We start from the raw sequence: 25,860 nt of genomic DNA, 5'->3' as shown, positions 1-25,860 counted from the left end.
GGTATGGAGGCAAGGGTCAGGCAGACTGGAAGCCCAAAGATGGAGGCAAGGGTCAGGCAGACTGGAAGCCCGAAGATGGAGGCAAGGGTCATGCAGACTGGAAGCCCAAAGATGGAGGCAAGGATCAGGCATACTGGAAGCCCGAGTGCCAGGTATGGAGGCAAGGGTCAGGCAAACTGGAAGCCCAAAGATGGAGGTAAGGATCAGGCAGACTGGAAGCCCGAGTGCCAGGTATGGAGGCAAGGGTCAGGCAGACTGGAAGCCCGAAGATGGAGGCAAGGATCAGGCAGACTGGAAGCCCGAGTGCCAGGTATGGAGGCAAGGGTCAGGCAAACTGGAAGCTCAAAGATGGAGGCAAGGATCAGGCAGACTGGAAGCCCGAGTGCCAGGTATGGAGGCAAGGGTCAGGCAGACTGGAAGCCCGAGTGCCAGGTATGGAGGCAAGGGTCAGGCAAACTGGAAGCCCAAAGATGGAGGCAAGGGTCAGGCAGACTGGAAGCCCAAAGATGGAGGCAAGGGTCAGGCAGACTGGAAGCCCGAGTGCCAGGTATGGAGGCAAGGGTCAGGCAAACTGGAAGCCCAAAGATGGAGGCAAGGGTCAGGAAGACTGGAAGCCCGAAGATGGAGGCAAGGGTCAGGCAGACTGGAAGCCCGAGTGCCAGGTATGGAGGCAAGGGTCAGGCAGACTGGAAGCCCAAAGATGGAGGCAAGGGTCAGGCAGACTGGAAGCCCAAAGATGGAGGCAAGGGTCAGGCAGACTGGAAGCCCAAAGATGGCAAGGGTCAGGCAGACTGGAAGCCCGAGTGCCAGTTACGGAGGCAAGGGTCAGGCAGACTGGAAGCCCGAGTGTCAGGTATGGAGGCAAGGGTCAGGCAGACTGGAAGCGCGAGTGTCAGGTATGGAGGCAAGGGTCAGGCAGACTGGAAGCCCAAAGATGGCAAGGGTCAGGCAGACTGGAAGCCCAAAGATGGCAAGGATCAGGCAGACTGGAAGCCCAAAGATGGAGGCAAGGGTCAGGCAGACTGGAAGCCCGAGTGCCAGTTACGGAGGCAAGGGTCAGGCAGACTGGAAGCCCGAGTGTCAGGTATGGAGGCAAGGGTCAGGCAGACTGGAAGCCCAAAGATGGCAAGGGTCAGGCAGACTGGAAGCCCAAAGATGGAGGCAAGGGTCAGGCAGACTGGAAGCCCAAAGATGGAGGCAAGGGTCAGGCAGACTGGAAGCCCGAGTGCCAGGTATGGAGGCAAGGGTCAGGCAGACTGGAAGCCCAAAGATGGAGGCAAGGGTCAGGCAGACTGGAAGCCCGAGTGCCAGTTACGGAGGCAAGGGTCAGGCAGACTGGAAGCCCGAGTGCCAGGTATGGAGGCAGGGGTCAGGCAGACTGGAAGCCCAAAGATGGAGGCAAGGATCAGGCAGACTGGAAGCCCGAGTGCCAGGTATGGAGGCAAGGGTCAGGCAAACTGGAAGCCCAAAGATGGAGGCAAGGGTCAGGCAGACTGGAAGCCCAAAGATGGAGGCAAGGATCAGGCAGACTGGAAGCCCGAGTGTCAGGTATGGAGGCAAGGGTCAGGCAGACTGGAAGCCCGAGTGTCAGGTATGGAGGCAAGGATCAGGCAGACTGGAAGCCCGAGTGTCAGGTATGGAGGCAAGGGTCAGGCAGACTGGAAGCCCAAAGATGGAGGCAAGAGTCAGGCAGACTGGAAGCCCGAGTGCCAGGTATGGAGGCAAGGGTCAGGCAGACTGGAAGCCCGAGTGCCAGGTATGGAGGCAAGGGTCAGGCAAACTGGAAGCCCGAGTGTCAGGTATGGAGGCAAGGGTCAGGCAGACTGGAAGCCCAAAGATGGAGGCAAGGGTCAGGCAGACTGGAAGCCCAAAGATGGAGGCAAGGGTCAGGCAGACTGGAAGCCCGAGTGCCAGGTATGGAGGCAAGGGTCAGGCAGACTGGAAGCCCAAAGATGGAGGCAAGGGTCAGGCAGACTGGAAGCCCGAGTGCCAGGTATGGAGGCAAGGGTCAGGCAGACTGGAAGCCCAAAGATGGAGGCAAGGGTCAGGCAGACTGGAAGCCCAAAGATGGAGGCAAGGGTCAGGCAGACTGGAAGCCCGAGTGCCAGGTATGGAGGCAAGGGTCAGGCAAACTGGAAGCCCAAAGATGGAGGCAAGGGTCAGGCAGACTGGAAGCCCAAAGATGGAGGCAAGGGTCAGGCAGACTGGAAGCCCGAGTGCCAGGTATGGAGGCAAGGGTCAGGCAAACTGGAAGCCCAAAGATGGAGGCAAGGGTCAGGCAGACTGGAAGCCCAAAGATGGCAAGGGTCAGGCAGACTGGAAGCCCGAGTGCCAGCTACGGAGGCAAGGGTCAGGCAAACTGGAAGCCCGAGTGCCAGTTACGGAGGCAAGGGTCAGGCAGACTGGAAGCCCGAGTGTCAGGTATGGAGGCAAGGGTCAGGCAGACTGGTAGCCCGAGTGTCAGGTATGGAGGCAAGGGTCAGGCAGACTGGAAGCCCAAAGATGGAGGCAAGGGTCAGGCAGACTGGAAGCCCGAAGATGGAGGCAAGGGTCAGGCAGACTGGAAGCCCAAGTGTCAGGTATGGAGGCAAGGGTCAGGCAGACTGGAAGCCCAAATATGGAGGCAGGGGTCAGGCAGACTGGAAGCCCGAGTGCCAGTTACGGAGGCAAGGGTCAGGCAGACTGGAAGCCCAAAGATGGAGGCAAGGGTCAGGCAGACTGGAAGCCCGAAGATGGAGGCAAGGGTCAGGCAGACTGGAAGCCCGAGTGCCAGGTATGGAGGCAAGGGTCAGGCAAACTGGAAGCCCGAGTGCCAGGTATGGAGGCAAGGGTCAGGCAAACTGGAAGCCCAAAGATGGAGGCAAGGGTCAGGCAGACTGGAAGCCCAAAGATGGCAAGGGTCAGGCAGACTGGAAGCCCGAGTGTCAGGTATGGAGGCAAGGGTCAGGCAGACTGGAAGCCCAAAGATGGCAAGGGTCAGGCAGACTGGAATCCCGAGTGCCAGTTACGGAGGCAAGGGTCAGGCAGACTGGAAGCCCAAGTGCCAGGTATGGTGGCAAGGGTCAGGCAGACTGGAAGCCCAAAGATGGCAAGGGTCAGGCAGACTGGAAGCCCGAGTGTCAGGTATGGAGGCAAGGGTCAGGCAGACTGGAAGCCCGAGTGCCAGTTACGGAGGCAAGGGTCAGGCAGACTGGAAGCCCAAGTGCCAGGTATGGTGGCAAGGGTCAGGCAGACTGGAAGCCCGAAGATGGAGGCAAGGGTCAGGCAGACTGGAAGCCCAAAGATGGCAAGGGTCAGGCAGACTGGAAGCCCGAGTGCCAGTTACGGAGGCAAGGGTCAGGCAGACTGGAAGCCCGAGTGCCAGTTACGGAGGCAAGGGTCAGGCAGACTGGAAGCCCAAAGATGGAGGCAAGGGTCAGGCAGACTGGAAGCCCAAAGATGGAGGCAAGGGTCAGGCAGACTGGAAGCCCGAGTGCCAGGTATGGAGGCAAGGGTCAGGCAGACTGGAAGCCCAAAGATGGAGGCAAGGGTCAGGCAGACTGGAAGCCCGAAGATGGAGGCAAAGGTCAGGCTGATCTTGCTTTCTCTCCCCCAAGTGTTCATTCCTTTCTCCACGGTGCAAACGCAGTGAACTGATCTGTCTGCTGTGCGTTTCTACCCCGCCGGCGTGAAAACTGGGGATCGAGGCTAGGCTTGGGTCTACCACGGCTGCTTCGGGAGCAAATCTGGGACTCAGTCCAGTTCGGAATGCTGCTGGTTTGTGTGTTTTATTTTCCTCTCTCTTTCTCTGCGCAATGGTGGTGGCTTTTGGTCCCTTTTAAGATTGGATTATTTGGTTTTTTTTTGCTTTGCACCTGTTATAAGCAGACAAATTTCGAGGTGTTTGATTTATACATTCTTTCATAATAAGTGTGCTTTGAATCTTTGAAACTCTTGAATCAAAATACCATTTATTTCACTTGCTTTTGGGAAAATTGCCTTACTTACTCAGTCAACCCCAGAACTGCTCACTGAACTGGTCCAACAAACCTTTTAAATGCTTTTAAATGACCAGCATCATGTTCTCAAGAGCTCATAGCAAAGGGCAGCAAATAGGGCTGTTTGTGAAGTGGAAGTGCTGAGTCTGAGGTCAAATACGGAGGCTTTGGCTAGGTGGTGACAAGGTCCAACAAGTCAAGGGAAGGCTACTCTTTTTCCTTTGTGCTTGTAGTAAATTAGGGGTAGAAGTAGCAGTCAGTGGAGTGGATGCTCCTCCTGTGAGGGGATCAGGTAACAGCCATGCTTGCAGAAATTGTATCCAGCCACAGCTCCTTTTAAACTGCATGCATCACTTGGAGTGATAGCTGGACTCGCCGAAGAGGTTGCATCAGGCAGAAAGTGTTAGAAACGGGAATTCCAGGGAGGTGGTCACAATGCAGGATCAGTCCGATGGATGGGTGACAACCAATAGGAGAAGGCAAGTACTGTAGGAATTCCCTGTGGCTCTTCCCTTCTCAATCAGGTATACTGTTTTGCTCAATAGAGCAAAATGCTGGAGGAACTCAGGAGGTCAGGCAGCATCTGTGGAAAGGAATAAAGTGTTGATGTTTCAAACTAATACCCTTCATCAGGACAGATGCTACCTGAACTTCAGGGCTCCCCCAGCATCTTGTGTGCGTTGCTCTGGATTTCCAGCATCTGCAGAATCTCTTGTGTTCCATTTTGGATGCTGTTGCTGGGCGGGTGATGGAGTGACCTTTCAGAGGAAAGCACCAGCAGTAGCCAAGTCACTGACACCAAAACTGGCCCTCTTGAGCAACAGGGGAAGCTGAGAAGTAGTGAAAGTGGAATCTATAGTCCGGGGGCACAGATAGGCACTCCAGTGCCTTTGAGTGAGACTTCAGCTTGCTGTGTTCCTCCCAGGTGCTGGGGTCAAAGATGTCTGAGAGAATACAGGGCACTAGGCATATTCTGAAAGGGGAGGATGATATCACAACATATGCGGGAAGAAAGACAAAGTCCTGCAAAGGGAATTCAGAGATCAACAGTAAGTTTAAAAGGAGGACCTCTAAATTTCAAATTTCAAAATAAATTTATTATCCAAGTCCATATACATCACCATATACAGCCCTGATATTCATTATCTTGTGGGGCATACCCAACAATCCATAGAATAATACCCATAACAGAGTCAATGAAAGGCCACACCAACTTGGGTGTTCAACCAGCGTGCAAGAGACAATGAACTATAAATACTAAAGGAAAGAAATAATAATAATAATAAATAAACAATAATTCTCAAGAACATGAGATGAAGAGCAATGATAGGGCAAGTGAAGTCACCTCCTTAGGTGCAAGAGCCTGATGGTTGGGGGCTAATAACTGTTCCTGAACTAAGTGATGTGAGTCCTGAGGCTCCTGCACCTTCTTTCTGATGGCAGCAGCCAGAAGAGAGCACCCCCTGGGTGGTTAGGGGTCTCCGATGATGGATGCTGCTTTCCTGCGACAGCGGTTCCTAGAGGTAAGCTCAACGGTGGGGAGGGCTTTACCCATGACGGTCTGGGCCAGAGCCACTCTTTGTAGGATTTTCTGTCCGAGGAGGCCCCTGTGCCACATGCTAATGAGGCCAGAAATAGGAAGAAAGTACAGTTGAACATGTGGCTGAAGAGCTGATATAGGAGAGAGGGCTTCGAATACCTAGATCACTGGAATCCAGGTCGGGGCAGGAGAGACCTCACCATCCAGGATATGCCCTTCTCTTGATCTACCATCAGGGAGGAGGTTTCAGAGACAACTCCTTCCCCACCACTATCAGATTTCTGAATGATCCATGAACCCATGAACACTACCCCGTTATTCTTTTATTTTTGAACTTTTAATTTATTTTTGTAATCTATTATAATTTTATGGCTTTTCACTGTACTGCTGCAGCAAAACAATGAAGTTCACATCATACGTCAGTGATAATAAACCTGGTTCTGACCCGTACAAGAAGGAGCAGACCACCTCATTAAATACCCACCCTTTAGCCGCTGGTCCAGTCAGCCACACCTGCCCTGCCTCTGGAAATATCTGAGGTTTCCACAATGATCCCATCAGCCACGTCAGCACCCACAAGATCAAAGTAGGAGAAAGTCATCCTTCATCTCAAGCCCAACTAGAAGAAAAAGTACTTTCAAGAAACATCTGATGACGTACTATATGATCGATGATCACAGAGTTGTTGGTAGTGGATTAAAGGGGATTAAAGGGCAGCATATAAATTGTGTTTCTCAAAGCACAGAAAATGGAGTTTTTGCGAATCATTCCCTTTTGAAATAGAATGAAACTTGTTACTGTGTAACCCAGGGTTTAGTAGCAGGAGCAGGGGGGTTTTTTAAATCACTTGGATTTCTGTCCGGATTTTGAAATGTGAAAATGACCCAAAAGCTGGAAGTGCGGCAAGCAGTGAAGACATTGACACAGTAGTGGATCAGGAAACACATGCAGGCTAAAAGTTATTTCAACAAAATAAGGAAAATCTCAAGTCTTGTTGGGGAAAAGGAGAAGATATAATGTATGGCAACAGTGTCATTTTATTGAGCTTGCAAAAACAGGGGGACGTTTGTGCACAAATCATTGAGAGTTATTGGCTAAGTTAACAGAGCACTCAATAAAGTCAACAAGCAGATAGGATTTGGAATGCACTGTCTGATAGGCTGGTGAATGTGGGTTGACAAGTATCTTTTGAAAGGCAAGCAGATTCCCCGCTTGAAGAGGGGAGAAATAAAGCGGGGAAGACAAGGTATAGAGCTAACTGGGATTTTCTTTGAAAGAACTAGAGCTGAAAATGCATGCTGTACTATTGGATTGAACATCTCACTTGATTCCAGTTGCTAAAAGTAGTTTGGAAAATTATGATCAATAACTTAATTTTGCCTGGCCACATTTCACAGTTCAAACCCACAATGAAATTTACTACCTCTGACCATTTAATAAAGTCTGTTTGAATCTGAATAATAGAAACAGTTAATGACATCTTTATCTCTCTGAAGTGGACGTTGACCTACCAACTACTGACTGATCTTTATCGTGTTTAGAAATTCAAGGAATGCCCTCTGTAAATCCAAGTACTCAGCATTTTGAAGTTTCTAGCACTTAGGATAGCATACTGAATTACTTACAAAATGCACTCCTGGCAATCCAAATGTTATAGGAAATTAGAGTGGGTTTCCATCATAAAATGGATAGAACCCTTAAGGAAGCCATTCAGCCCACTGGTTCTGTGCATGTAATCCAACAAGTACCATGCCCCACCCTTCCCACATAGCCCTACAGGTTTGTTCCTCTCAGATATCCAGCTCTCTATGAATAGAAGGATGCCCCTTTACAACAGGGATGAGTGAGCAATTACTTTAGCCAGAGGGTGGTGAATCTGCGGAATTTATTGCTGCAGTCAGCTGTGGAGACCAAGTCATTGGGTATATTTAAAGTGGAGGTTGATAGGTTCTTGCTTTGAGAGGGCATCGAAAGGTTACAGTGTGAAGGGTGAGAACGGGGTTGAAAGGGATAATAAATCAGCCATGATCAAATGATCTGACTTTGCTCTTATTTCAATGGTCTTACTGTCTATTGAATTAATTCTCAGTCCTGATTCTATTAATCTCCTTATTGTTTAGTGCCTTGAAATGCATCAATATTCCAGTTGTGGTCCAGCTATAATTTTATGAAGGATCTTCAGGCCTTCCTTGCTTGTTCCTTCTCTGGTTTTCTAATATCCCACTTGCATTGGAAATTGCTTTCCGCTTGACATTCTTCCCGAGCCCAGATGCCAAATGCTGAATTGTTTCACAAGGAAAGCACTGGAGTTCCTTGCCTAGCTACTCTGACAGCGTCGCCCCAACCTGTGATCTTTATCACCAAGGAAGAGAAGGGTTTCAGCTCCAGGAGAACACCACTACCTGCAGGTTTCTATCCAAGACACACACATGCCTTTGAAATATATTACTATTTCTATCTGCTCCTCCTACTCTGCTTTTGCTCTCCTCTTGCCCCTTCTCTTCTCACCTGCCTACCTCCCCTCCTCTGTGCTTCTCCCATGGTCCACTGTCCTCTCCTACTAGATTCCTGCTGCTTCAGCCCTTTACCTCTTTCACCTATCACCTGCCAGCTTATACTCTTTCTCTTCTCCTCCCCACCTCCTTATTTTGGCTTCTTCTCCCTTCTTTTCCAGTCCTGCTGAAGGGTCTCGGCACGAAACATTGACTGTTTATTCCTCTCCGTAGAATATGCTTGGCCTGCCGAGTTCCTCCAGCATTTTCTGCGTGTTGCTAGGGATTTCCAGCAGAATCTCTTGTTTTTATGCCTCCACAGATCCACCGTCCCGCCAGCAACTTGTATATTTGGTGGTGTTGGAACACTGAGCAATTAAACTGTCAGAAAGTCTTTGATAGCAGTCGCACTGCTCAGAAAAGATCCCCAAAAATCCAATCTATAGTGGGATTGCTGACGGCGAATAATCAGTTGTGGCCAGACCCTGGATTACTGTCCTGATAACAGTGACAGGGATAGGCAAAACCCTGGAGATCAACCAGAATATCAGCTGTTTGGGAGTGGCCCTGATAACACACAGTTTCAGGGAAATGGCAACCTTGACAACACAATCAGACATCTAGTCAGAGGACCTCACTTATGCTTTCAGTTTAACACAGTTGTCACCACTTGCACCCCAGTTCAAAGATCATGGGTACAAATGCAACCCCAGAGATTTGTGAACAAAATTTCAACCAGCATTCTCATCTGAAGATAACCTGCTGATACAACATTCCAAAGTACTTATTGTACCAGATGTTGACTTCAGATGAGCAGTATTTTGAGAAAGCACATGGGAGCTCTTCCGTCTGCTGGATTATATTTATCCCTCAAACATCATCATTGAATCAGACCTTTAGTCTTTAGTAACTGGGCTGATAGTGTAAACTTGCTGCTTGCAAATGCTTTCTAGACTGCAAAGGAAATACTGCTTTAGGATATCCAAAGAATATTCAAAAGGTTTTCCTCTGTGTTTTGTAATTTTGTACTAGGAAACTAAAGTAAGACCATTAAGCATGAAAGGACCCGACAACATTGAAACATGCTCAAAAGAAGGCACCAATCACTCACATTAAGTGAATTAGCACTATACAGGCAATCTCCCCCCCCCCCCCACTGGGCAAGGACGGCTTGCATTCGAAGCAAATGGTATGCATTGTGATTTTCTGCGATGCTAAGATGTGTCAAGAAATCTGAGTTGAAGAAAATGAAATTTGTAATTATTTATTTGCTTCTTTTAACATAAATTCCATTGGAGTGATTTTGTTCCACATCTCAAATTTTTGAGTATTGGTTTGAGTATTGGTGAATTTATTTTGAGTAAATATTTTTTTGAGTATTGGTGAATTTCTGTTCTCTGAATGGCTTTATATCTAACTTAGAGATCAACTGTACCAAAAACCACCAAAAAAATTTGCAAGGAAACTTTCCCGAAGAGTTTCCACTTGGAACCATTCTTAAACCCTTGGAGCAATTTCTCAAACTTCATTTATTTCCTTGGAGGCCATTCAGAGACCAAGTGCAAGGTGGCTCTCCGTAGAGCAATGCATTCAGTCTCATTCACTCTCTCTGTACCCCAAGCTCACTTGCCACTGTGACTGCATTTTCTCTTTCCAAGCTCTCCTTGGGATACTGTACCTGATGAGTAATTTCAAAGATGGCTATGATTTTTAAAGTTGTACACATTTACTTCAGAGTCTAATTGTTCATTCATTATGTGATCATGGTTTTTCCATGACAATGACTGTTCTTGGCAAATTTTTCTGGGGAAGTGGTTTGCCATTGCCTTCTTCTGGGCAGTCTCTTTCCAACACAGGGGACCCCAGCCATTATCAATACTCTTCAGAGATTGTCTGCCTGTGGTCGCATAACCAGGAGTTGCGATATGCACCAACTGCTCGTACAACCATCCACCACCTGCTCCCATGTGCTTCGTGTGACCCTGATCGAAGGGAAGGGGGGGTGGACTAAGCACCTTGCCCAAGGGAGACTTGCAGGCTAGCAGAGGGAAGGAGCATCTTCCACCTTCATCGGTAGAGACATATCTCCTCCCCATCACCTGCAAAATCTAATAGACAATCTAATTTTAATTTCCTATCATTCAATTAAAAAGGTGACCATCGCTTTGCACATGACTGTGCCTACACATTTAAATTCTGCTTCAATAACTTCTAATATATAGGACAGAGATTGAAAACTTGGCTGAGTGGTGTAATAACAACAACCTCTCACTCAATGACAGCAAGACCAAGGAATTGATCGGCGACTTCAGGAGAGGGAAACCAGACGTCCATGAACCAGTAATCATTGGAGGATCAGAGTTGGAGAAGTGGAGAGGGTCGGTAACTTTAAATTCCTGGGTGTCACTATCTCAGAGGACTTGTCCTGGACCCATCATATAAATATTACTGTGAAGAAAGCACAACAGCACCTCTACTTCCTCAGGGGTCTGTGAAGGTTCAGCATGCCATCGAAAACCTTGGCTCACTTCTATAGATGTGTGGTGGAAAGTGTGCTGGTTGGCTGCATTATGGCCGGGTATGGGAACACCAATGCCTTTGACTGGAAAACCCAGCAAAAGGTAGCGGATTCAGCCCAGTACATCACGGGTAAAACCCTCCCAACCATTAAACACATCTACATGAAATATTACTGTAGAAAAGCAACATCCATCATCAAAGATCCTCACCACCCAGGCCATGCTCTTTTCTCACTACTGCCATTAAATAGAAGGTACAAGCGCCCCAGGACTCACTCCATTATGTTCAAGAACAGTTACTACCCCTCAACCATCAGGATAAAAGGGGATAATGACGTTCATTGATTACTCTGTTATATTGTTACTTCATGCTCATTATTTATTTCTATTTATTTATATCTGCATTTGCATAGTTTGTTTATAGTTAACAGTTCCTGGTGTTTACAGTTTACTGTTACTGTTCTATAGACTTACTAAGTATTACTGCAGAAAAAGAATCTCAGGGTTGTACGTGGTGACATATACCTACTCTGATAATAAATTTACTTTGAACTTTGATTGTTTTCTCTCCCAGCCATATTTGGTGCAGAGTATTCTCAGAATCAAAATGTACAACATAAGCCGGAAAGCTGTGTCACGTTGAATATATGATTTAGGAACAGAATAAAGTCATTCAGCTTATCAGGTTTGTTCTGCCATTTGATCATGGGAGATTTATTATCCCTCTCAACTCCATTCTCCTGCCTTCACCCTGTAACCTTTGATTTCCCCCCCCCTTACTAATCGAGAGAACTATCAATCCCTGCTTTAAATATACCTAATGACTTGCCCCCCCACCGCCAGCTGATTCAACGCCCCCTGAAATAAAGAAATTTCTCATTTTTGTCTAAAGGGAGAGCCTTGCATTCTGAGGCTGTGCCCTCTGGTCCAAGACTCTCCCACTAATGGAAACATTCTCTCCAAGTCCACGGATCTAGGGCTTTTAATATTCAATGAAATCTCTCCTTCGTTCTTCTAAGCCCCAATGAGTACAGGCCATCAAATGCTCCTCCTACATTAACCCTTTTCTATCCAGAATAATTCCCGTAAACCTTTCTTTGGACCCTCTCCAATGCCACCACATCCTTCCTTAGATATGGGACATAAAACGACTCACTATAGTCCAAATGCCCTTTAAAGCTTCAGTGCCAAGTGATGTGGTACCCTCAGGCGAAACAACTCTGCACATTGCAAAATAAATCAAACCCGTTTAACACAGTGTAGCAGCAAAACTATTTTTGGAATACAAAGTCTTGTAACATCATAGGTTTTAATTCAACACAGGTATAAATAAGTGAACAAACTGTAACAATATCTGAGGCACTGCAATGACTGAGGAAGCTATTACATTGCTCACTGTGCATATTGAAACTCAATATGGAATCTGTGGGTTTTAATATTAAGAGACCTTAAAAGGAAAACAATTTCTCTTTGAGGATTTCATATTTTTTTCCAAAATATCCCACTGCACTTATATTTAAACTTTTAACGAAAGCATTTGAAACTACTGTCTCGTTGTATTAAACTGTATTCTTTGAATTACATTGAACATCTTTACCTGTGGTGATAGTCTCGTTTCAGTAGCCGATAATCAATATGATGGCAGTCCCCAGCACTCCGGAAGCTGAAGTGATTTTCCTGAGGGGAGGACTGGTTGCTTTGATCTAAGAATTCGTTTGTTACACTCCCCATGCCTATTGCACACTTTCAAACTTGCTTGCTGAGGAGAAGAGGAGAGTCAATCTTTATCCTAGGAGGGTTCCAACAGAAATTGGTCAATTGTGTTCTAGCTTGCCACTCCTGATGCACTATCAGTCGAGCTCAGCAGAGAGCCTCCAGTTTATCAGAAGAGCTGTGTGCTTGGCCTGACATGGAACTCAGCACGTTTCAGCAGCTGCTGCAGTAAATCGAACAATCCCTTCCCAACCTGCTGATGACTGCGTGACAAAATAAGTGCCCCAGTACTATCACTACTCTGCGAACCTTTCTCAAGTCTGGATAAAAGCTTGCACAATGTCACAAAGTTTTCCCACAAACTGGAGGACAACTATTTTTAATATGAATCATTTTAAGTTTTCTCTGTTCCTCCACCTCAGTCCAAAACAAATTTTACATGTCACAACTTGCTATCATAAATACTTAATCCACTTTTTAATTTAGCACTGCACAGTATCTGATACAGGAAAATAAGACAACAAAAATTGTTATATAGTACAGTTAATGCTAAGCAAGGCAAATTTAAATTCAGATTTTCATCTTTATGTCTCTGTAAATCCAATTTTCTTTTTTTTTTATTCCTCTTCCCCCATGGACTTTTCATTCAATTTGCTTTTTTTAAAAAAATTACCCTCCTTCCCAGCTTTTGCTGTATTTATTCCCTAATCTTTAAATCTCATCAGATGCCCAAATTACTCAGATCCCTGGCTGTGCAACTTTCAACTTGCACTTTGAGAGTAAGCACATACAGAAACGAGTTGGGTCATCAGGACCTATTTCTGAGCTGCATGTTTCCCTGATACTAAGATTCTACCATTAACTTACTTTTCATGAAGCCCTTTATTTTACCAAAATAATTTTAAATGCCTATTGGACATTAAGATTTCACTGTGGAAACAGCACTTCATGACGTTAAATTCCTTCTAAAGAACTATTATAGTACCAGCGACTTGGGCTCACTTCCTCTACTGTCTTTACGTTTTTACGTTTGCTGCATGACCATGTGGGTTTCCTCCGGGTACTCCAGTTTCCTCCCACATTCCAAAGACGTATGGGTTAGTAGGTTAATTAGTTACATGGGTGGCGATGGCTCGTTGGGCCAGAAGGGCCTGTTACTGTGCTATATCTTTAAATAAGTAAAAAAGTTTATCAATTGGTATTTGTTGGAATATAATTCTTATCAGCTGCTTGCATGGCTAGGGGATTAAAGGATTAGACTCAATTCAAAGGATTTGGGGTTATTTCTGAAAGTAACGGCCAGAAGTGAGCAAGGAATGTTTTACTCCTCAGAGAGATCAGTCATGGGGAAATAAACCAGGCTTTCTAGGTAAATGTGAAATATTCCCCTTCTCATAAAGTGTAAGATTCCTGGAAGATTCCCCTACAGACAGAGTGTTGCATCTCACTGATTAAGTCAGACGTTCATACACTGAGCTATATTTACAAATTCAACTGCTGCAGTCAGAAACAATCTGAATAAAGGGAAGAACATGCAGGGCCATGGAGTAAAAAGCAGGCAAATAGGGCTAGGCAGATTTCTCTTACAAGGAAATAGTCAAGACCCAGTAGATCAAGTGGCCTTTTTCCACCCTGCAACTCCTCTGACATTGTTGGATGTGTACTTGAAGAAATGTGACCTGCAGGACTGGGTCATAGAACCATATAGCATGACCCAGTATCCATGGCAACCAAGATCCCCTTTCCTGAGTTTTGCCCATTTCCCTCTAAATCTTTTCTGTCAATGTACAGTATCTGTCCAAACTTCCAGCTGCTAGGGTCCAGGATGTCTCCGAGAGCCTGCAGAAGGTTCTCAAGAGGGAGGGTGAGCAGCCAGAGATTGTGGCGCACGTTGGCACCAATGACATGGGTAGAAAAGGGGAAGAGGTCCTGCACATTGAGTATAGGGAGTTAGGGAAAGAGCTAAAGAGCAGGATCTCCAAGGTAGTAATCTCTGCACAAGTGCTACTCAGGGCAGGAATAGGATGATAGTATAGATGAATGAGAGGCTGAGGAACTGGTGCAGGGGCAGGGTTTCAGATTTCTGCATCATTGGGATCCTGTTCTGGGGAAGGTATGACCTGTACAAAAGGGAGGGGTTAGACTTGAACCCCGGGGGGGGGGGGGAACCAATATCCTTGCACTCAGGTTTGTTAGAGCTGTTGGGGAGGGTATAAACTAATTTGGCAGAGGAAATGGGAACTGGAGTGACAGGGCTGAGGATGTGAGGAAGGACAGGCAGATGATAGGGCAATATTGCAGTCAGCGGGTGATTTGAACTGTAACATGGGGGCAAAATCAAAAAGGGTAACAAATATAGGACTGAAGATGTTATACTTGAATGCGCACAGTATATGGAATAAGGTGGATGATCTTGTAGTGCAGTTAGGGTTTGGCAGGTATGACGTTGTGGGCATCACTGAGTCGTGGCTGAAAGAAGCTCATAGTTGGGAGCTTAACATCCAAGGAAACTCATTGTATCAAAAGGACAGGCAAGTAGGCAGCGGGGGTGGATGGATTCGTTTGTAAAAAAATGAAATCAGATCCTTAGAAAGAGGTGACATAAGATCAGAAGATGTAGAAATCTTGTGGGCAGAGTTAAGAAACTGCAGGGTAAAAAGATCCTGCTGGATGTTAAACACAGGCCTCCAAACAGTAGCAAGGGTAAATTACAATGGGAGATAGAAAAGGCATGTAAAAGGGCAATGTTATAACGGTCATGGGGGATTTCAATATGCAGGTAGATTGGGAAAATCAGGTTGGTGCTGGATCCCAAGAAGGAGAATTTGTAGGGTACCTGTTAGATGGCTTTTTAGAGCAGCTTGAGATTGAAACCACCAGGGAAAAGACAATTCTGGACTGGGTGTTGTGTAATGAACTAGATTTGATTGGGGAGCTTAAGGTCAAGGAAGCCTTCGGAGTCAGTTGTCATAATATGATAGAATTCACCCTGCAGTTTGAGAGGGAGAAGATAAAGTCAGATGTATCAGTGTTATTGTACAGTAAAAGGAATTACAGAGGCATGCAATAGGAACTGGCCAAAGTTGATCATAACGGACACCTGTAGAGATGACAGAAGAACTGCAATGGCTGGAGTTTCTGGGGGAAATGCATAAGGCACAAGATAAATAAGTCCCAAAGATGAAGGAGGATGAGGGAAGCCAGTGAAAATTCCATGCTTATACAAAGTTACCAATTTACTCTGAATGAAATTGAGAAAATTATTTGGCACTTTTGTTTCTCCTGCATCCCTTAATCTGGAATCCCTATAGGTCTACCTGTTCTGTTGATTCATCTCAGAATTTAGCACTCAAGAGGAAGAACAAGGATTATAGAAAATATACAATGCAGAAGGAGGCCATTAGGCCCAATATGTTCATGCTGGTCAAAGAAAGACTACCCTAATAAAGTCAGCTAAGGTTTCTTTAAGGGAAATCTTGCCAAACAAATCTGTTGAAATTCTTTGAGGAAATCACAGGCAGGATAGAGAAAGGAGAATCAGTGGATGTTGTGTACTTGGATTTTCAAAAGGCCTTTGACAAGGAGTCACACAAGAGGCTGCTTAGCAGGATAAGGTATTACAGGAAAGATACTAGCATGGACAGAAGATTAGCTGACTGGCAGGAGACAGTGAGTCGGATAATGGGAGCATATTCTGGCTGGCTGCCGCTGATTAGTGGTGTTCCACAGGGGTCGGTATTGGGGCGACTTCTTTTCATATTATATGTCAATGATTTGAATGATGGCTTTGTGGCCAGGTTTACAGATGATACGTAGATAGGCGGAGGGGCAGGTAGTGTTGTGGAAGCAGAGAGTCTGCAAAATTAGAAGAAAAGTGGTTGAGGGCAGCGTTGATGGTGGAGGAAGGGATGACCCATTTTTGCGGTTGAGGGTGGTACTCTATTATAAACCCACTGAAGAGCTGGAACCCTCCCAGCCTATCCTGACTCTCCTTGTGAGTCTTTCCTTCCAGTTCAGGCAACATCCTTTGTAAATCTTTTCCAGGCCCTCTCTAGTTTAATCACATCCTTCTTCTAATATGGTGACCAGAACTGTGCACAATATTTCAGGTGCATTCAGAATAATATCTTGTACAGTTGTAACACAATGTCCCAAATCTTGCACTCAAAGCCCAATCCAATACTGTAGGAAGTGTATCACATGCTTCCTTCACCACCTTTCTATGTTGCCACTTTCAGAGAACAATGCATTTGCAGCTGGTCTCTCTGTTCTACAAGACTCCCCAAGGCCCTGCCATTTACTCTGCATGTCTTGCCCTGCTTTAGATTTCCAAAGTGCACCACGTTCTATCATTCCAAGTTCAATTCTGTCTATTATTCCTTTATGCACTTTCCAGTAGATCGAGATCCTGTCGTAATCTTAGACAACCATCTTCATTGTCCACCAGACCATCTGCTTCAGAAACTTATCAATCATTTCTACTGTTTCTCATCCTAATCATTAATGTAGTCAATAAACAAAGCTGAACCCAGCAATGACCTCTGTTGCACATCACTGTCCAGATAAAGGGTCTGTTTATAACAGCCAAATCTGTTATAAATAAAGCAAGGCTGGTGAATTATAAAAGAACTTTGTCAATATTTAACATATAGCTCTAGCCCTGCTGCAAATGCCATGTACAATGTGTAAAGCTGATCAAGCCGAGTTGTCGATGAGTGGTGTGGCAATTCACCAACCAGACAATGATTTGGTGGTGCACCTATGAGAAGACAGTAAGTGAGTGAGTTTCTGGACACAGTATTCACTCTTCTTCAATTATCACACAGGCCAATCCACGGTTCTGATCAGATCTCGACTGATGTGTACAGTTACTAAGATAGCCCAGCAGCCATTCCCAGCTACCCTGCAAATTAGATGGCCCACACAAATTAACATTAAATACATAGAACACATGAAAGGGTGGATGAAAATGTACAGTGATTGAGTTCTCATCTCCCACCCAATCTCTAAATCCACTGGCTCCACAACAGACCTTACCAGGTCAATGAATGGGTCCTGCTTTTGCAGTTGATCTTGTCCATAAGTTGGAAAATACACAAACATCACTCGATATGGTAAACATAACTCCACGATATTGTAATGAATGGAATGTGCACATGAGACTGAGAAGAAAGAACAATTGTTAAAAGTGCAGAGAGAGAGAGCACTAGTTCAGCTGTTCATAGGAACAAACATACGTATATACATACAGCATGTATGTCAGAACTTGAAGTTAGTAATATTATGGGAGCTCACACTAATGTAGCAGGGTCCATCAGTCAGATATTTGTATCCCATGGGTGGGCTATATGACATGGAAGGAGGCCACTTGATCCATCAAGTGTGTGCCAGTTCCAACATCAGAAATCATTTTGCAATGTGCCTGAGCAAGAATCCTTATCACAACTATAAACCCTTTTGAAAGGGGACTCCAGATAGATTAGAAGATAAAGAGAGGATACTGCTTTATAAACACGAGAAAGTCTGCAGATGCTGGAAATCCAGAGCAACACACATAAAATACTGGAAGAACTCAGCAGGTCAGGCATCATTTATGGAAAAAGTCAACATTTTGGGCCGAGACCCTTCTTCAGGACTGCTTTATACTTGCTAAACAGTTTAAGGGATTAGCCAGTTCAAGTCCAGACCAAATTTGAATCACTGAAGGATGCTCGACAGGAGTGGCAGGGCTTGAACGCTATCACCTCCTACAAGGTGAGTCTAAACATAGGTGACAAGCAGGCTTCGCTCACAGATAAGCTCAATGCCTTTTATGCTCACTTTGACCATCAAAACATGGAGGCATCTTTACAAACAACTAAAGCACCCGATGACCCTGTGATTTCAGACTCTGAGGCTGACATGCGAGGATCTTTCAGGAGAGAGAACATATGGAAAGCATCCGGCCCGGATCGGGTACCTGGCCGAGTACTAAAGACCTGTGCTAATCAACTGGCTGGCGTGTTCACTGATACCTTTAACCTCTTGCTTCAGCATTTTGAGGTACCACCTGCTTCAAGCAGGCTGGTGCCTCAGAAGAATGTGGTAACCGTCCTCGATGATGATCATCCAGTAGTACCTACATCCACCGTGTGATGAAATGCTTTAAGAGGTTGGTGATGCAATGAGTTCTTCAAGGTTGTGCTGGGAACTGAGAGCATCGGGCTGCGAGGTTTTTAGAGCACCTGATTTGGTCATCGTTGTTTAACGGGAGATGGTTTGGAGTTCCTTGTGCTTTTTTCTCAACCAACTCGCTCTTTGTAATGCGGTCTCCTGCGGTGCTTTCTGTTTCAACTTGTTAAGTTTATTTTGTTCAGCTCAGGGATTCCATATCATTTGTATTATTCAAGCAGACGCCTGTTTAGTGCTAATTGTGGGGTCTTAATTTTGAGAATGTTACATCTCTCGGAGTCGCTTGGCCAAGCTACTGATGTTCTGTTAAAACTCTAATGAATAAACTCTGCTCGCCATTGGAGGCTGACTTTCCTCTACACTTGCATTCCAAATCGACCAGCGCACATCCTGACAGAAGGACCCTGCATGGTAATGGACTCAGCAGAGGGTGAACAGTGGTGTTTTGACATTGATTGGCTTTAGATGAGAATGTTATCTATTCTCAAGTACACGTTCTGAGTCTACTTTCTCAAGTCCATGCTCCGAGCTTCACTAGTATTTGTCAAGGCTTCTTCTGGGTCACAAGGTCACCAAAGCTTTCCAGGTTTCCCATGGCCCTCAGGTTTCTCTTGGTCCTCAAGGTTTCCCATGGCCCTCAGGTTTCTCTTGGTCCTCAAGGTTTCCCATGGCCCTCAGGTTTCTCTTGGTCCTCAAGGTTTCCCATGGCCCTCAGGTTTCCCATGGCCCTCAGATTTCTCTTGGTCCTCAAGGTTTCCCATGGCCCTCAGGTTTCCCATGGCCCTCAGGTTTCTCTTGGTCCTCAAGGTTTCCCATGGCCTATTCAATGTATCTGAAGTTCATTCAAACTTTCCACACTCTACTCCTTCAGTGCCATCAAGAGGACACGGCCACAATCATCATTAGGAAACATTGGAGGTGCCAGCGCATAGCATGACAGGTGATGAAACATATCAACTCCTGCCTGAGAAATAACTTGGGAATGCTCCAACTTGCCTACAGTCACAATAGGTGCCATTTCATTGACTCTTCACTCAGTCCTAGGACATCTGGGCAATGAAGATGCATGCATTAGGGTGCTCATTATTGAATACTGCTCAGCATTCAATACTATCATCCCCTCAGAACTTCAAGTCCTAGGCCCCAATACCTCCTTGTGCAACTGAATCTTTGATCTCCTTACTTGTAGTCCCCACTCAGTTCAATTGGCAACAACATCTCCTCCACGATATCCCTCAGCATCGGTGTACCACAAGGATATGTGCTTGGCTCCATGCTCTACACACATTTATACTTATGATACCAAGCATAGCTCCCTTGCCATATTTAAGTTTGCTGACAGCAGTATTGCGGTTGGCCGAATCAAAGGTGATGACAAATAGGGGGGAGATTGAAAATGTGGCTGAGTGATGCCACAACAACAACCTCTTACTCGCTGTCAGCAAGACCAAGGAGATGATTATTGATTTCATGAGGAGGAAACCAGAGGTCCATGAGCCAGTCCTCATTTGGAGTTCAGAGGTGGAAAGGACAGCAACTTTAAATCCCTTGGTGTTATCATTCCAGAGGATCTGTCCTTCATCCAGCACATATGTGCCATTGCAAAGAAAACGTGGCGGTGCCTCTACTTTCTTGGAAGTTTGCATAGATTTGGCAAGACATGTAAAACCTTGACAAACTTCTACAGATATGGTGGGAAATATATTGACTGGCTGCATCATAGCCTGGTATGGAAACATCAATGCCTTTGAATGGAAAATCCTACAAAAGGTATTGGATACGGCCCAGTCCATCATGGGTAAGGCTCTCCTCACCATTGAGCACATCTATCTGAAGTGATGTTGAAGAAAAATAACATCCATTGTGAGGGGCTCCCCACCTCCCTTTTCACTGCTGCCATCAGGAAGAAGGATTAGAAGTCTCAGGACCCACACCACCAGGCTCAGGGACAGTTATTACTCCTTAACCATCAGGCTCCTGAACCATTTGGGGATAACTTCACTGTACTTTGCTTGCCCTGTCACTGAACTGGACTCACTTTCAAGGTCTCTTCATATCACATTCTTGATATTTATTGCTTATTATTATCATTATTACCACAAACCCCATTTCCAGAAAAGTTGGGATATTTTCCAAAATGCAATAAAAACAAAAATCTGTGATATGTTAATTCACGTGAAGCTTTATTTAACTGACAGAAGTACAAAGAAAAGATTTTCAATAGTTTTACTGACCAACTTAATTGTATTTTGTAAATATACACAAATTTAGAATTTGATGGCTACAACACACTCAACAAAAGTTGGGACAGAAGCATGTTTACCATTGTGTTACATCACCTTTCCTTTTAATAACACATTTTAATCGTTTTGGAACTGAGGATACTAATTGTAGTAGATTTGCAACTGGAAATCTTGTCCATTCTTGCTTGATATAAGATTCCAGCTGCTCAACAGACCGTGGTCTCCGTTTTTTGATTCTCCTCTTCATGATGCGCCATACATTTTCAATGGGAGACCAATCAAGCACACACACTGTGTCTACAAAGCCAAGCTGTTGTACCCCGTGCAGAATGTGATCTGGCATTGTCCTGCTGAAATAAGCATGGACGTCCTGGGAAGAGACGTCGCCTTAATGGCAACATATGTCTCTCTAAAATCCTAATATACACCTCAGAGTCAATGGTACCTTCACATACATGCAACTCACCCATGCCGTGGGCACTGATGCACCCCCATACCATCACAGATGCTGGCTTTTGCACTTTTCACTGATAACAATCAGGATGGTCGTTTTCATCTTTGGCATGGAGAACTCGACGCCCATTTTTTACGAAAACTAGCTGAAATGTGGACTCATCTGACCACAGCACACGGTTCCACAGTCTTTCGGTCCATTTGAGATGAGCTCAGGCCCAGGGAACTCACCGGCGTTTCTGCATAGAGTTGATGTATGGCTTCCTCCTTGCGTAATACAGTTTCAAATTGCATTTCTGGATGCAGCAACGGACTGTGTTAAGTGACAATGCTTTTCCGGAGTACTCCCGAGCCCAAGTGGCTATAATTGTCACAGTAGCATGACAGTTTCTTAGGCAGTGCCGCCTGAGGGCTCGAAGATCATGCACATTCAATAGTGGTTTCCAACCTTGCCCTTTACGCACTGAGACGTCTCTGAATCTTTTCACAATATTATGTACTGTAGATGTTGAAAGACCTAAATTCTCTGCAATCTTGAGTTGGGAATTGTTCCTTTTGACCTGACTGACAATTCTCTCACGAATTTTGGCACAAAGGGGTGAGCCACGACCCATCCTTGCTTGCAACGACTGAGCCTTTGATGGATGCTACTTTTATACCCAGTCATGATACCTCACCTGCTACCAATTAGCCTGCTTAATGTGGAGTCTTCCAAACCGGTGTTACTTGAATATTCTGTGCACTTTTCAATCTTATTTCAACTCTGTCCCAACTTTTGTTGAGTGTGTTGCAGCCATCAAATTCTAAATTTGTGTATATTTACAAAATACAATTAAGTTGGTCAGTAAAACTATTGAAAATCTTTTCTTTGTACTTTCGTTAGTTAAATAAAGGTTAATTAACATATCACAGATTTTTGTTTTTATTGCAATTTGGAAAATATCCCAACTTTTCTGGAAATGGGCTTTGTATTCATTTTTTTCATCTTTCTTTTTGTGTTTTTATAGTTTGTTTTTGTCTTGCATATTGGTGTTGTAGGGTGTGGTCTTTCATCAATTCTGTTGTGTTCGCTTGTATTTACTGTGATTACGCACAAGAAAAAGGAATCTAAGGTTGTAAGTTTTCTTTGAACTTCTGAGCTTTCAGAATCAGACTGAGGATTGATGCCACTGACATGTCATGACATGTGTTGTTTTGTGGTGGCAGTACAGTGCAGCCACAAAAATAAATGCCGTAAGTTATAATAAATAGTGAAAAGGAGGGATAGTGTGGTACTGTTCATAGACTGTGCAGAATTATGATGGCAGAGAGGAAGAAGCTGTTCCTGAAATGTTGAGTGGGGGTCTTCAGCCGCCTGTATCTCCTCCCTGATGGTAGTAATGTAAGGAGGGCATGGCCTGGGTGGTGAGGATCCATCATAATGGATGAGGCACCACCTTAAGAAGATGTCCTTGTTGGTGGAGAGGTGTGTGCCCGTGATGGAGCTGGCTGAGTGTACAACCATCTGAAGTCACTTACGGTTCATGCACTGGTGCCTCCAAACCAGGTGGCTATCCAACCAGTCAGAATGGTCTCCACAGTACTTCTGTAGAAATCTGCTGGCTTATCTTTATTAGCTTCCCTCTATTATGAAAGTGCAAGCACTTCACCGGTTTTGCTGAATGCCTGTTAGAAATGACCAAATGGAAGGGCTATGGTTCCTAAGCAACACACACCAGCTGCTGGAGAAGCTCAGCGGGTCAGGCACCATCTATGGAAATGAATATGGAACTTTGGGTCACGAACCTTCATTAGGATTGGAAAGAAAGATGAGAAATCAGAGTAAGAAGTTGGAGGGAAGGGGAGGAAGAAGTACAAGATGGTAGGTAATAGGTGATTCCAGGCGAGGGGGAGGGGTGAAGTAAAGAGCTGGGAAGTTGATTGGTGAAAGAGATAAAGAGCTGGAGGAGGGGAAATCTGAAAGGATAGAAACATGGAAGTAAAGGAAGGAGGAGGAGCACCGGTGGGAGCTGATGGGAAGGTGAAGAGATACAGAGAGAGAGGGAAACAAGAATGGGAAATGGTGAATCCATGGTTCCTGTTGGCTGATGGAAGATCGATAGGTGAGCTTTACTAGTAACCCATCAGCTGGAAATCCTTTGCAGTGAATCCGGTCACTCAACACATTTTTACTTTCATAATATTTTGGGACCTGCGTATCATTACTAAATCTAGCATTAATTTCTCACCCTTAACTGCTTTGGAACAGGTGAAGGTGAGTTCATTTTGCAGAATCCCTTGACCAAGCTAAAGGACGACACCAGCTGAATGTAACACTCTAACGTCACACGGACAAAACTCTCGCATTTTCTCCTCCTAAACATGGCGACATCATAGCAACAATAATGTGTGAAGATCAGCTAATATGGCTTGGAGGGAGAATCTAACCTTGGGCCCATGATGCAGTACTCACTGCCTCAGAACAGCTGAGGAGTTTCCACTCTTATTCTCAATCTCTTTCATGACAGGTTCATGGTCAAGCTGTTCAACAGTATAATCAAGCCATCATTTTAAAACATTATCCATAATCTCCCACACACAATTAGTAACTGGGCTTCCCTCCAATTAGGAGCTCCATAATGTTTTGCTGACTTCATTTGGTGTAATGCACAGTCCTGCAGTCCTATCTGATCCAAGAGCTTATATTCCAGTCATTCTGTGGGCCAGCGGGCAGGGAATAAATAGAAGCACAAAGGCGACAAGCCCATCACATGGAATTCCAGATTTGTAGTATCAGCCGAAAAATGCCTCAGTGACTCCGACTCTTCCTTCACATCATCGGGCACAAACTGCCCGACAGTCCCAAAGAACAAACAGGTGTTAGGGATAACTTCCATTCCACTGCTGAACCACTGTGATAAATGTCTATGATTGGAATTACTTATTGGTGGCAAATTTAGCCTGATGACATCTACCCAGTCAGGCACTTGAGAATTTGTTTTGCTACCAACCGCTGTGCTAGCCTCTGCAATTCTCTAAACTCCTCCAGTTGCTGCATATTCCTCCCAAGACAAGGAATATTTCAACCGTGTGATCAGAGCTGGGAAAAAAATCACTTCTGGGAGAGTATCTAACAGCAGAAACGTTCAAATTCTTCATGTATAACTTAGGTCTCTTCAAACCTTGTTTGTTTTAATTTGGCTTCTCTGAAATATTTCCTCCACTAAAATAAATGATGTCAAAGCTCCACTCCGTCCATAAAAAATAGAACAGAAACTTCCACTAAAATATTTATCAGACCTGATAAAGTTCTACATGTGGAATTCAGTAGCAATACAAGCTATTCCAAGATGGCGCCAGGTGGCAACTTCCATTGCGTCTCAGCTCAGATTTACTTGTCTTTTAATTGTTTAATTTTAATTGTGCTTTAGGCTCGTAAGGCAGTGTGTTTTTTTGGGACAGAGAGGCAAATTAGGTTAGGGTTTCAGTACAGAGATGTGGGAAATTAGAGGTCAGGTTGGAGACTGCCTCATTGCTCCAATTTCAAAAACCAGCAAAGTTGAGGTGAGACATCTGTGATCGGATGTAAGAAGTCAGACTGGCAGAGAATGGATGAAGGCCACCCTAAGCGAGTTATCGGCAGCTTCTGGAGTCAGAGTGCAGGCAGAAGGAATGTGTTCGAAGACCAATGTTTGTGAAGCAGTGTGACTGGAGTTCAAGGCCTAGTGTTTGGGGTCTAGTGTTTGGTGATCAGTACGTTCAGGGATCGATACTGAAGACACTGGACAATCAAGATTTTGCTTCCTGAATACCTTTAGGTGTATCTTATGAATTTTGGGCTACTGCTCATGAAAATCACCATGGAATTTCCCTATCACGCACCATTTTTTTGAAATCACTTATGTTTATTATTTCAATTCATAATTCAAGTCAATTGAAAGGTTACCTACAATGTAAGCTGGAAAGTTTCCTATCTTGTCCAGAGATGCTTGGGCATGCTTAGGTGGCATGGCTGCTACATGGCAGGACAGGTTTTAGTAATAATTATTGGGTTCAGGACTATAAGGTTGGAATTTGCTATCACCAGGCACAAGCATTTCTGTGAAGGATTTTGATATTTGAGACAGATGCTTCCCAGAATAACTGATGCCAAGATTAAGGAAAGCATTTTTGTTGGTCCACAAATCAAACAGGTCATCAATGACAGGCAATTTGAAGAATTTCTAGTGGGATCAGAGAAAATCATATGGAAGTTGAAATTTTTCTCGGCATCTCCAGAACGCCAAACTACATGCATGCTTCAAGCATATAAAACCATGAAGTGCAACATGTCACTAAAGATTCATTTTCTACATTCCCATTTAGACTTCTTCCCTGCAAATCTTGGTGCTGTCAGTGAAGAGCATGGTGAAAGGTTTAACTAGGACATTGTGGTTATAGAGAAAAGATACCAGGGCAACTGGAATCCATCAATGCTGGCAAATTATTGCTGGATACTTAAGTGAGAAGCTTCAGACACTGAGTACAAATGAAAATCATTAACAAAATATTTTTAACTTAATTGAACTATTGCAAAACATCAGCACCATTATGCAATTAAACACATATTCAATAAAAGTTAATATGCTGTTTCTCCAAATTCCTACGTGATGTAGTCTGAGATTATATTTGTGTTCAGCTTCAAACAGTCCATCATAAACAAAAAAAATTTTGAGGAAGCAACACTTTTGAAACAATTTGTTGTCCAGTGAGATTGAGGGCCAAAAATGAATC

General features: G+C 44.8%; 1 protein-coding gene across 12 annotated transcripts in view; it reads right to left on the bottom strand.

The window, feature by feature from the left end:
- The window catches only part of LOC132392796 (cytosolic purine 5'-nucleotidase-like), a 226,290-nt gene that overhangs the window by 111,645 nt on the left and 88,785 nt on the right, over nucleotides 1-25,860 (bottom strand). For 7 of the 12 annotated variants that reach the window (XM_059967207.1, XM_059967231.1, XM_059967220.1 and 4 more), the window contains one exon: nucleotides 12,126-12,287. The exons of 2 other annotated variants lie outside the window; for them this stretch is intronic. In XM_059967207.1, coding sequence (XP_059823190.1) covers nucleotides 12,126-12,259 — 134 coding nt within the window. In that variant the 5' untranslated portion in view covers nucleotides 12,260-12,287. Of the gene's footprint in view, nucleotides 1-6,001; nucleotides 6,987-12,125; nucleotides 12,288-25,860 lie in introns of those variants that run through there. 3 more of the 12 variants (XM_059967251.1, XM_059967198.1, XM_059967261.1) reach the window with 3 other exon arrangements.

This window comes from Hypanus sabinus, chromosome 1 (genome assembly GCF_030144855.1).
Source record: "Hypanus sabinus isolate sHypSab1 chromosome 1, sHypSab1.hap1, whole genome shotgun sequence".
Lineage (NCBI taxonomy): Eukaryota > Metazoa > Chordata > Chondrichthyes > Myliobatiformes > Dasyatidae > Hypanus > Hypanus sabinus.
This window is presented reverse-complemented; position numbering and strand designations above follow the sequence as displayed.